At 42.6% G+C, this 11,581-nt stretch overlaps 1 protein-coding gene across 1 annotated transcript; it reads right to left on the bottom strand.

Annotated features, from left to right (window-relative positions):
• Nucleotides 1-6,546: 6,546 nt before the first annotated feature.
• On the bottom strand, nucleotides 6,547-11,134 carry ISCA1 (iron-sulfur cluster assembly 1). Its single transcript, XM_015419270.1, has 4 exons — nucleotides 10,923-11,134; nucleotides 9,234-9,287; nucleotides 7,711-7,816; nucleotides 6,547-6,832 (listed from the first exon to the last, which is right to left on the bottom strand). The coding sequence occupies exons 1-4, from the start codon at nucleotides 11,001-11,003 to the stop codon at nucleotides 6,684-6,686; spliced, it is 390 nt and encodes a 129-aa protein (XP_015274756.1). The 5' UTR covers nucleotides 11,004-11,134; the 3' UTR covers nucleotides 6,547-6,683.
• Between the last annotated feature and the right edge of the window lie 447 nt (nucleotides 11,135-11,581).

Below are 11,581 nucleotides of genomic sequence, written 5' to 3'. Positions count from 1 at the left end.
ATGCAGGATGTATTTTCATTGTTACAAATTGAACACAACTAAAGCATAGTGATTAATCACAAAAACAATTTGTGTTTTCCGATGGTCTTAGGCGACCCCTGTGAAAGGGTCATTCGACCCCCAAAGGGGTCTCGACCCACAGGTTGAGAACCGCTGCCCTATGGCATTATACCCTGCTGAGTCCTTCCCCTCCCCAAATGCTGCCCTCCACAGGATCCACCCCCCAACTCTCCAGGTATTTCCCTACTCAGAGCTGGCAACCCTACTTTCCCCTCAGTGCCTGTTGCTAAGCAACCAAGCTTGGTTCTGTCAATAAAAGGCCCTTTCCACGCTTATTTGGCTTTTGGGAGAAAACTCATTGGGACCAGTCCTGACTAGGGTTGCCAGCTCCAGTAGGGAAATTCCTGGATATTTTGTGGTACAGTCTATGATACCTGGCGATCTTCAGGCTCCACCTGGAGGTTGGCTACCTTAGGCATAGCAGTCAGCACTTCAGAGCAGGGTCTGCTAGACCCAGGTTCTTGCTGTGAAAGCTGAATGGGTGATTTTGAACCTGTCACAGACTTTCAGCCTAACCTACCTCAAAGGGTTGTTGTGCAAGTCAAAAGGGGGAGAGGAGAATGATGTAAGCTGCTTTGGTCCCCACTGCAGAGGAAAACTGTACTTTTCCTCCTGGGGAACCATTGTTGCCAATCTCCAGGTGAAGGGTAAAAATCACTCAAATTTACAACTCCTCTGGAGAAAATGGTGGACTCTGTCATTATACCCCGCTGAGGTCACCACATCAAATTGACGCTGAGTGCCCAAGGCTGGGGCACTCTCCCAGAGCCTCTTTCTAGAGCTCGTGTGTGTGTGTGTGTGTGTATATATATATATATATACGAAACCTGCATTTGCTTGCACATCAAAATATGAATTTGAAAGAAGCTAAAGGCAAAACCATGAACATAAAACTACTGCTGTTTACTGATTGTTACTTTACATTTTTGTTATATATTTTGTGATATATATATCTAGTAATATATAGTATGTTACTAAGCCAGAAAATAGCAAGATATAAATATTTTGAATAAATAAATAGCTTGAAGCAAACTGCAGGCCAAAATCAAAATGTTCATCAAGTAGATAGTTGCTAGGAGGCGCAAATTTGTACTGGTTGTGGCAGTCTTCTGGATTCCCATTTCAAACAATATGCAGTTATTCCTCAGGAACAGCTGTACCATCAGGCAGCTCTACTCTATAATCAAATGTTCACAAAAATAATTCCGTTGCCCTATGTATAGATTCCATAGATTGGAAAGGGGGAGCTATGAATCATGTCACATTTTCCTCTACCAATATCTGAAGGTGGCACCTTTAAGGCAGAACTATTTCCTGTAATTTTACACAAAAGTTGTACACAGCTTATTACTGACGCAATTACTCTTAACAGCTGTCAAACTCATTAAAAATGTAGCTGACAAAGATGGAGAAAGGTGGAAGTAGGCATTCAGTGTGCACATGACTCCCCAGGACCCTACTTGCAATATTGGGATCTTGACCAAAGGCAATGAAATGGGGCTTACCTGCACTGCCAGGCTTGCAAAAAAACTTCAGATTGCTATAGAAGAGAATGTCCTACAACTAGGGGAGGTTGCCTCCCATTTCTTTTCTTTTTTTGTATTCTTCATATGTGTGTGTCTGTGTGTGTGCACCTGGAAGTCATAGTGACCTCTGGTGACTGTGTTTGCACCTGGAGGTCATAGTGATTTCTGGACTGACCCCTACTGGGGGCCTGGAGGATATTCACAGAGGTGGCTGGATAAAGCCTGCCTCTGTCCTCTTGACTGCTAGTATTTCAAGGAGATCACCCATCCAAGTACTTGACAGAGTCGACCCTGCTTAGCTTCCAAGTTTTGAAGAGATCAGGCTTGCCTGGGCTATCCAAGTCAGGGCATCTCTACCATTTCTAATAGAAATGCAAGAAAATATACATCGTCCATATTCCAGTCAATTACTTGGTAAGACTTGAACTTCCGCTAAGAGGCAATGGCTGGATCCATATTTTACAGGTATATTTGGAGTGGTATTTGAGGTTTTTGAGAATACCAGTATCTGGGTCCTGTCTGCTCACAATGATTTGCTCATTGCCCTCCACAGCTCTCCGAGCATGGGCAAAGAGGGTACAAAACAGCCCTGGCTGCAGCTTGACGGCATTTCAGGGTGAGATTTTTTTTGGGAGTGGTGTGTTGCTGTTGCTGAGATGTTTCCTTGGTTCAGTTCTGCTTTCTTCCTGGGAAGACATTCTTCTTGTTCTGTACCAGATCTGATTTTCCCTAGAAAATATTATTTCATTTTTTACTGTGTGTATTCTTGCGTGGGAAGTTGGGGGAGGGGGGAAGAAACCTTTGTTTTCTGTCTGGTTCTTTTAAAAACAGTTTTCCTTCATTTTGTTTTGCACTGCTTTTAAAAGGCTTATGCTGTTTATTGGGTTCTGTTTTCTTACCTTGTTTTAGAATTTTTAACTGCTTTGCATTCTAAAGTCTTTATGCTGGGGGGGATTTCAAAGTTGGATTCTCTGGTATGACATTGGTTCTGTTGGCCTTCTTGGTTCTGCTTGCATGTGGAAGCTTCTGACCAGCGGGTTGCTCTTATGCGTTTGGCTGTTCGTTTCTTTGTCCTGGAGAAAGCCTTTAATATTTTTTTTCTCTACAAGAAGCAGTAGAGAGAAGTAAAATAGAGAGAAGATGGATGGGGGCACCTTACTGAGGGCCCCATACAATTTGACCCCTTAAACATGCAGGGGTCTTTAGTGGACAGGCAGGACTAAATTCCCTGCCATTTTGGTATCATTTGGTTCAAAAGAGCCAACCCAGACCCCCCAGAAAAGAGGCAGGAAGCAGCTGATGGGGGAAGGGGGGGGCACCATCCAACCAATGCTCCCTCTAAGCTGTGGAGTCTTCTGAGCAAAAATTCTACTTTGTGAGCTACTGGGGTTAAAGTTGTGAGCAAGCAATTTGGCTACTGCATAAATCAGTTTGCTCTGGAGCTATCCTTCCTGAGCTAAGACAAAAATGTGAGCTGAAGGCTAAAAACTGTGAGCTAGCACACACTAAGTCAGCTTAAGAGGGAACACTACCTCCAACTTGCCTGGAGTGGTGAACCAACAGGAAAGAGAGAGAAAAGTTTACAAAGTCTGCAAGCCAAAGCAGCACAATGTCACACAAAGGAAAGCTTGCAGCCTGCAAGCTTTCCACCACTGTTTGGTCTCAGTCCCCCTTTACCTCTGCCATACAAAGGGATCCCACCAGCCTGCACATGACCAGCCAGAAGTAATACTTTGAAATCATCTGTTGAAGCACTTCCTTTACCTCAGGGGAAGCACAGAAGTCTCCCTGTTTTTCTGTAAACTCCCACAGGGCTGCCATCCTCCAGGTGGAGCTCAGAGCTCTCCTGGAATTTCAGCTGATTTCCAGAAATGAGTTCCTCTGGAGGAAATGGCAGCTCCACAGGGTAGACTCTATGGAATTATATACCTGCCGAATTCCATCCCATCCCCAAGCTCCACCCCAAAATCTCCACAAGTTTCCCAAGCTAGAGGTGGCAACTCTACCTCCACTCCATTCATGGTAGAAATATGGGGGACTTTTCAAGGTGTAGTTTGGGCATTTGGCCACTATGTTTTTGTTGTTGTTCAGTCGCACAGTTGAATCCGACTCTTTGCGACCCCATGGACCAGATCACGCCAGGCCTTCCTGTCTTCCCCCATCCTCTGAAGTTGGCTCAATTTCATGTTCGTTGCATCTATGACACTGTCTAACCATCTCATCCTTTGCCATCCCCGTCTTCTTTGACCTTCAATCTTTCCCAGCATCAGGGTCTTCTCCAGGGAGTGCTCCCCTTCTCATTTGGTGGCCAAAGTATTTGAGCTTCAGTTTCATTATCTAGCCTTCCAGGGAACAGTCAGGGTTGATTACCATTTTCTCCAGGGGAACTGATCTCTGCCATCTGGAAAGCAGATCTTCAGCCCTCACCTGGAGACTGGCAACAATGGTTTATCCCAACAGGCACTAAGGGTAACTCAGAACACATTTTACCTCAGAACAGCAACAGCAAACTGTTTAGAATGTTAGAGGCAAAGGCCCCTAACGACCTCTGTGCTCTGAGGCAAAGGCCAATCAGGCCTCTGTGTTTGGCTTTGGGGGGGAGAGAAACAGCAAACTGTTTAGAATGTTGGAGGCGAAACTCAGAAAATGCAGCCAGTGGATAGGGACAGCTTCTGAGTGACAGATCACGGAGCCAAAGGCTGTCGGCGCCATGTGGAATGTTCAGCAGCATGCCACCACCAACAGAGAATTATTATAGAGAGAGATAAGCTTTCGTGTGCATGCACGAAAAAGTGTATTTGAAAAAGTATGCATGCACATGAAAGCTCATACCTTGAATAAACCTTTATTGGTCTTAAAGGTGCCACTGGACTCTAAATTTGTTCTACTGCTTCAGACCAATCTGTCTGAAACAATGTCATTTTAATATTAATAACCCACTTATTCGTGGTATGATAATCCAGATGAAACTTACAAATAAAACAGAATTCAATAATTCTAATTTATCATACAGAAACTCTGGAAATGTGTATTTTCCACATTTAACCAAAAGACAATATTATTTATTGTAACATAAGTCTACAACACAGTATTGCACACATGATTAATAATGTTATGCTCTTCCATAACTATTAATAAAATTTTACTTCAGATTGTGCGCTAGGTGCTTAAATATGACAATTTTTTTGTATTTTCATAGGATAGTAGGTAGTGCACTGTCATTCAAGATGTCTGTATACCAAAACAGACTACATAATATCCCTCAAAAATTTAAAAGATTAAATACATCAATACCACCATTACACGGATCATGTTACATTCACAGTTCATTCTTCATCCACCCTAATAAGGCTCACTCAAACACTAGAGATGTTCTCAATATGAAATTTTAAAAGGCTTCTAAAATTCAGAGGGTGCAAGACTATAGCAGTTGCCATTCCTATTTATTAGTCGTTTAATATACCTTTACATTTTTAAAGTAACATCTTCTCTTGGTATCTGAAAATTCAGCATGCTATACGGGTAGCATAGCCTTCTCTCAGCTAACATGTATGTTGCAATACACCTGCCAGCAGCAACTGATAAGATTACTGTAGCCAGCAATCTTATACGGCAATATATGTATTTTTGGGAGGAGACTACATTTGCCTCTCATAGTCTCTCATGGTTGGTATGAATATATCCCTACAAAGGTAACTCTAACAGTACATGAACACAGAAGGCCAATTTGGAAATACCTCTCTAGATGAGAAAGGGGCTTGGTTTTATCTTAACCAGATGAGAAGTAAAATAATCATTTTAGATCTACAACAGCATAACTTAGTTGTGAGAGAGTGCATGCAAGCCTTTGAAGAACTATTTCATTCATGGGCTCTTCTGCATTGTCATTTTTATCACTCGTTCAGCCCTACTGCTTTGGATTCCCCATCCCTTTCCCACATGTGTGTTTCTCCATCTGGGACTACTAGGGAGGGCAAAACACATGGGGAGGGGACACCCCTGAAGCAATAGGAGCACACAAGTGATGAAAATCAGAATGTGGAAGAGCCCCATGATAGGAACTATAAATAATCTTGTTAAAATACCAGTCAAGATCACCCTTTAAGTTATTCCTGCAGTATGCAGATGGATTTGCAAATAAAGGCCCTGCTCTTATTTAGCTTGGCCTTTTAACAGAAGTATTTATAATTAAAACTGAGCAGGGCCAGTTAACAACATTGCACAGCCCAGATATCAAATTCCTTTGCTGTATGACTAATCAAAAAAAAGATTTGGAAACATGAACTGAAGACAGAATTTGCATTCAGAAGTAGGTTCCAAAATGTTAGTATAAGAAGTAATGAAAACAAGGGACAAGATGGTAACACACCACAAGAAGATTCTGCATTATCTATTGCAAAATCATAGTGGCCAGAAAGGTTATCTTGCTCCTTAAAATACTGATACCTTTCCTAACGGCAACAAAGAGGTCATCTGCATCTTATAAGGCAGACATGGGTTGGAGGGAGAGAGGGGGAGACAGATATCTAGGAGTAAATTATATTTAAAATGCAAGTTAAATGATCCCAAACTTTAACAGGCTGTGCGCTCCTCTCATCATTGAGTTCATTTCTGAAGAGTTTAATGCAATATTACAAATGAAAAACTCTTAAAAATGTCCATCACAGGTAAGATTTGCTTTTGTTTCAAAGCACAACAGATAATTCTTAGGACTTGAAAGGCATACCCATAATTCGTTCTAATCCTAAATGATATGACTTCACATCATATCTTTTAGAATCCATGTCATGAATAACCAATGACATGCAGAAAAAGACAGCTGAAAAGTAGCCATACAATTTTCTGCCAATCAAATTAGAAATGTGTTATTGTACCTCTGTGTTCTCAGGTTCTGCGGACAAATCTTCCTCTCTCCAACCTGAATGTGTGAGGGCTGCTGAAATTTAACACAGAGATTACATTTTCAAAATGCAGTGCTTTTATTTTCTTGGAAAGGCAGCCATATTTCACAAAGCCTTAAAGATATGAAAACGTCCCAAGTGATTACTTCAGAAAGCAGTTTGGTGGTGTTAAAATCATGGGATTAATCCTGAGATTTCAAATGTTGAAACTTTCTCCACAACCACACGTTCCTTTGATGTTTGGATTATTGAAGACAAATTCACTGGACAGTTTGTCTTCTATATAGTCCATTTCAGTTCCTAGCAGGGTCAGCTGCGCTTTCTTTTCAATGAACACTCTAACACCTTGACAAAGAGAAAAAAAAATCTGATGAGAGTTGAAGAGACTGTGCATGCTCTGGTGTATTTGTTTTATGCAAAAAAGCCCTAAAGATTTTTTCTCCAGCAGCTCAACAGGGTGCATTGTCACAATCCAACCTGCTGTCTTCATAGTGTTCTTTTAATCCCTGAAAGAAGTCTTGATAAACATAGTTCTAAAGGATTTTTCCCAGTGCCCAAGACTATGAACATAAACATGCATTTATGTTTATCTCAAAAATGGGGAACTTGCTCACAAGCAAGCAATTCTTGGGGCTTACTAGTTATAGAAGTCAAATATAAATAAGCAGTCTAATCTACAGCAAGAGTACTGATACAATATCTGTTTGAAAGAAAATGTCTACTTCATCTTCTCAGTGCACTGTGTTAGTTCTACCTTCTACTTTACAGATGGGGGTGGTGGAAGGGAAACTATTTAATATGCATTCCTGAGTTCCTGGGATAAAGGCCAGGATAAAAACAGAGACACAAATATACAGACCGATTTTCAATTCGTTTACTGAGTAGTTCCTATAACTGTATAATTAAAGACAATAGAAAAGAGCAAGAGCCCAGCAGCACCTTAAAGACTAACAACATTTGTGCACTTTCGTGCACACTTTCGTGTGCCTGCTCACTTCTTCAGATATTTCTTCAGTGATTCACGAAGGCTCATACCCTACCACAAGATTTGTTAAGTCTTTAAGGTGCTACTGGACTCTTGCTGTTTTCTACTGCTACAGACAGACTAACACAGCTACTCATCTTGATCTATAATTAAAGACAGGTTAAGTAAATTAATAAACAATATTTTAAAGAACTGCGGCAAGATTTAACATCACCTTTAGCTGTCATAACATGCTTACCATCCTGCACTACTTCTTCATCAGAATCCCCTTTCATTTTGGTATATTCTAGGGTGTAAGAGAGTCCATTACAACCTCTTGTACGGACACCAACTTTAACTCCTACCTGAAATAAGTTTTAACAATTAGGAAACACATTAGTATGAAACAATATTCAGCAGTGTGCATTTTCCAGGCAGTAACAGAAATTTCATTTTCAAAAAAACACTCAGCTTCACCAGAGTAGTTCTCCCTTTATTGCAAATTTGTTATGACTCCTACTATTTAATTAATTTGTATCCCACCCTCCCTGCCAGGCAGGCTCACTTCCACCAGCTGCAGTTTCTTAGTTTTCTATTACTACAGACCTCAGCAGAGTTGCATCACTGAAATCACTGGAGGGTGTTACCTGTTTAAGGGCAGCACTAGACTCAGCATGTCTGCAAATTTAGAAAGGGTAAGATCTCCTGAAATGTTATGCCTCCAGAGGAACTTCTAGGTGTCTCAATTCACAGAAACTGAACAATTCACAGAAACTGTGGTGGCAGCTGCTCCCATTGAAATTAATTATACAATTCAGGCACAACATAAATCCCACTGATTTAAATAGGATTTAAGAATAACTAATTTTTGCCAGGTTCTGAAATCAGAGAATGAACTAACCCTAGATAAGCATAAGCTAACAGCCACAAAGACTGAGAGAATTCTACATCAAATACCTATATCAGGGGTCCTCAGCCGTTTCAACCCAGTGGGCGGCTTTGGAATTCTGATACAGTTGGTGGACAAAGCCACAAAATGGCTGTTGCAGGAGGTTGTAGCCAGCCACAAAACTGCTACTGCATCTTCTCTTTAGTCACACAGTGAAGATCCTTGTGCTGTGGTGGCAGCTGCTGCCAAAATGATGTGTTTAATCAGTACAGCTAATCAAATTCCCAAGGGCCAATAAGAGGCCTTGCTGGGCAAAAGCCCCACCTGGCCCTGCCTACTTTCTACAGAACATTTTGAGGGTGCCAAGAAAGGCGATGGTGGATACCCATGGGCACCATGTTGGGGACCCCGATCTATGCTATTTATATTGGCTCTTCCAATAGCCAGAGAAGCACGAGCATTAAAATATTAATCCTAAACTCGCTAAGAATTAAAACCATCCTAGCTACTTCAATTTTTAAAAAAAATACATTTTCAAAGCTCACTGAACTTGAGCAATATCCTGAAAACCAGAAACTGCTACATGATACCAAGAGGCTTAGTGAAAGTCATTACTACAAAAACAGTTTTAAAACTTGCATCTATCAACATAGAGCTCACACTCCAACAAGTCTCATCAACACTTCTGTTTTCATAAACTGTTGAACGGGTAAATTGAAAAAACACACACACTCAACTTTAACAATATGTCACTCTCTATTTTAAGATGCATCACATGACCACATCTCTCTGTCTCACAGACAGAGACAGTTGCTATCACTATACTATCAGCAGCTTGTGAGTTATTATTAAATGTAGGAGCAATGTCACAATAATCTTTCCCGTCTACTTACATGGTCAGGTTTGTCTTTAAGCAGCTGTTTTATCTTATTTACAGCAGAGGGAGTCTGAAAAGAGATTTTTGTTAATGGTTTTGTGTTACATGAGTAAACATGCCTGGGAGCAACTGACAAGCCAAATCCCATTTTATCTTCATCTGCACCTCCAGCATGCATACACCAAACCCAGCTGATCTTGCCATTTTACAGTTCTTTACATGAAGTTCTCTGGGAATGACACAGCAAAAGAGGCCGGTCAAGCTACAAATGAAACAGGAATGTTCCTTTTCCAGAAAGTCTACATTCTAGATTCCCTCTTACTCAGTAAGGTTGCCAGAACACAACAAGACACACAGAGTTTTAAAACATTTTAAAAGCAGGATTGCTATGCATTCTCCCTTCAAATAAGTTTCTACACACTCAATTACTTAAGAGTCCATTGGACTGTTAATAAGAAAAACAACTAGCAGTATCCTGTAACTCATTAGAAGAAGGTTATGTATATTGACCCAGAAAAGAGCAGGGATTATGCCTAGAGATTGGGCATCCTGAAGGAGCAATAAATGTATGCTGGATAACAACAGGGCAATTAGACCAGGCACCAGTGTTCCCTCTAAGCTGAGTTAGTGTGAGCTAGCTTACAGTTTTTTAGCCTCTGGCTCACACATTTTTGTCTCAGCTCAGGAAGGATGGCTCCAGACCAAACTAATTTATGCAGTAGCCACATCACCCGCTCACAATTTTAATGCCAGCAGCTCATAAAGTAGGATTTTTGCTCACAAGACTCCACAGCTTAGAGGAAACATTGCCAGGCACTACAAAAGAAACAGGTTGCCACTTTTGTGTGTGCGAGGTAGCCTTAAATAGCTACAGCTGAGGCAGAAATCCACCAGGTAATGATGCACAAATTAGTGCCCCATGTGCCCCCGCCCCCCCCGAGGTCGAATAAAGAACGCACGGTTGGAGTCCAGGGAGTGGATAAATATCTGTTTATTGCAATAATCAAAAGGATACAGGACTGGATACCTTGGCACTGGGGCGAGATGGTCTTCTCTTACAAAAGCAGATAATGTTTTGGAAACACTTAAGAGCCCATCACATTAACTTCCACTGCTTGGTGTCCTTGCAACCACCAGATACACATTCCATTCTATTGCATCTACAGAGACCTCTAATAATACTTTTGCTTAATATAACTTATTATACAGGAAAATACAATTATAAAATCTATGTTTTACTATAACTTTCTTCCATCTGGGCTGACTACCAAAATCTGAATATACTATGATTAAACTCTTATGAAGGCACAGTGACAGCTCTCAATATATATGTCAAAGAAAATATCAGAAATCACATCCACTTGGTCCCTTGTCCTACAGTAATGCCCCTTCCCCAGCTCGGAGACCAGAGGAGAGCGGTGCTAGTGGTTTCTACCTGTTACACAACCATAACAAAATATGGAACCAGTACGGGGGCAGGGGATAAGACTTGTGTCGCGGAAGGAGACAGAAGGAACCCACAAAGCACGCTTATAGCTCACTAATTTAGAGACTTCACAGCACCCCTTCTAAGCGTGGCTTCCCAAAAAGTACTACAGGTGCGCCTGCGCATCATGCTTGTTTATCATCCGGTAGCAGACCCGCCTCCAATGTGGGGTGTGCGAGGCAGAGGCCTCCTGCCCGCCGCGCCTCCTTAAATACTGACCAGCGTCAGTGCCGCTCTGGTAGCTTGAATCTTCCTCTTACTCACGGCCCGGACTGTAGCTCGGACCATTGACGAGGCCATCGCTGCTCCGACCGCTTCGTTTCGCTCTTCCTCTCCCCCTCAGCCCTGTCCTCGGAGGTTGGCCATGGACACCACGGACGGAGCAACGCAGCGCGCGACGTGCCGGCGCACTGTCTACGTCACGAGGAGGGGCGGGGATCACCCGCTGTGTGGACAATACCGAGATGTTGCGCTTCCGACTGTTATAGACCGAGTTGGGTCTCCCGCCTCCTTTCACCACGGGCAACCAGGCAACGGAATGGAAGGCGTGAGGAGGCGGGGTTCGGCGGCTCTTTGTTTCCTGAACTGAGCCCAGCCCGGCCTGACACTGGAGTGATCTGAAGCGCGGCCATTGCCGCCGCCTCCCGCCTCCTTTCACCACGGGCAACCAGGCAACGGAATGGAAGGCGTGAGGAGGCGGGGTTCGGCGGCTCTTTGTTTCCTGAACTGAGCCCAGCCCGGCCTGACACTGGAGTGATCTGAAGCGCGGCCATTGCCGCCGCCGCCGCGGCGGATAACTTTTTAAAGAGCGAGCCCCTAACAAGACCTGGCGGAGCCAAAACGACCTCTGGCGTGCTCGGCCATCATATGCGAGAGGT

The sequence above is a fragment of the Gekko japonicus genome, unplaced genomic scaffold, assembly GCF_001447785.1.
Source record: "Gekko japonicus isolate JY-2015 unplaced genomic scaffold, Gekko_japonicus_V1.1 scaffold133, whole genome shotgun sequence".
NCBI lineage: Eukaryota > Metazoa > Chordata > Lepidosauria > Squamata > Gekkonidae > Gekko > Gekko japonicus.
This window is presented reverse-complemented; position numbering and strand designations above follow the sequence as displayed.

Coding starts and splice junctions, on each gene's coding strand:
- ISCA1 (XM_015419270.1), bottom strand. CDS start 11,003: ATGGCCTCGTCAATGGTCCGAGCTACAGTCCGGGCCGTGAGTAAGAGG. Junction 9,288..10,922: donor CCAGAGCGGCACTGACGCTG/GTCAGTATTTAA, acceptor ATCTCTTTTCAG/ACTCCCTCTGCTGTAAATAA. Junction 6,833..7,710: donor TGAAGAAGTAGTGCAGGATG/GTAAGCATGTTA, acceptor CTCTTTGTCAAG/GTGTTAGAGTGTTCATTGAA.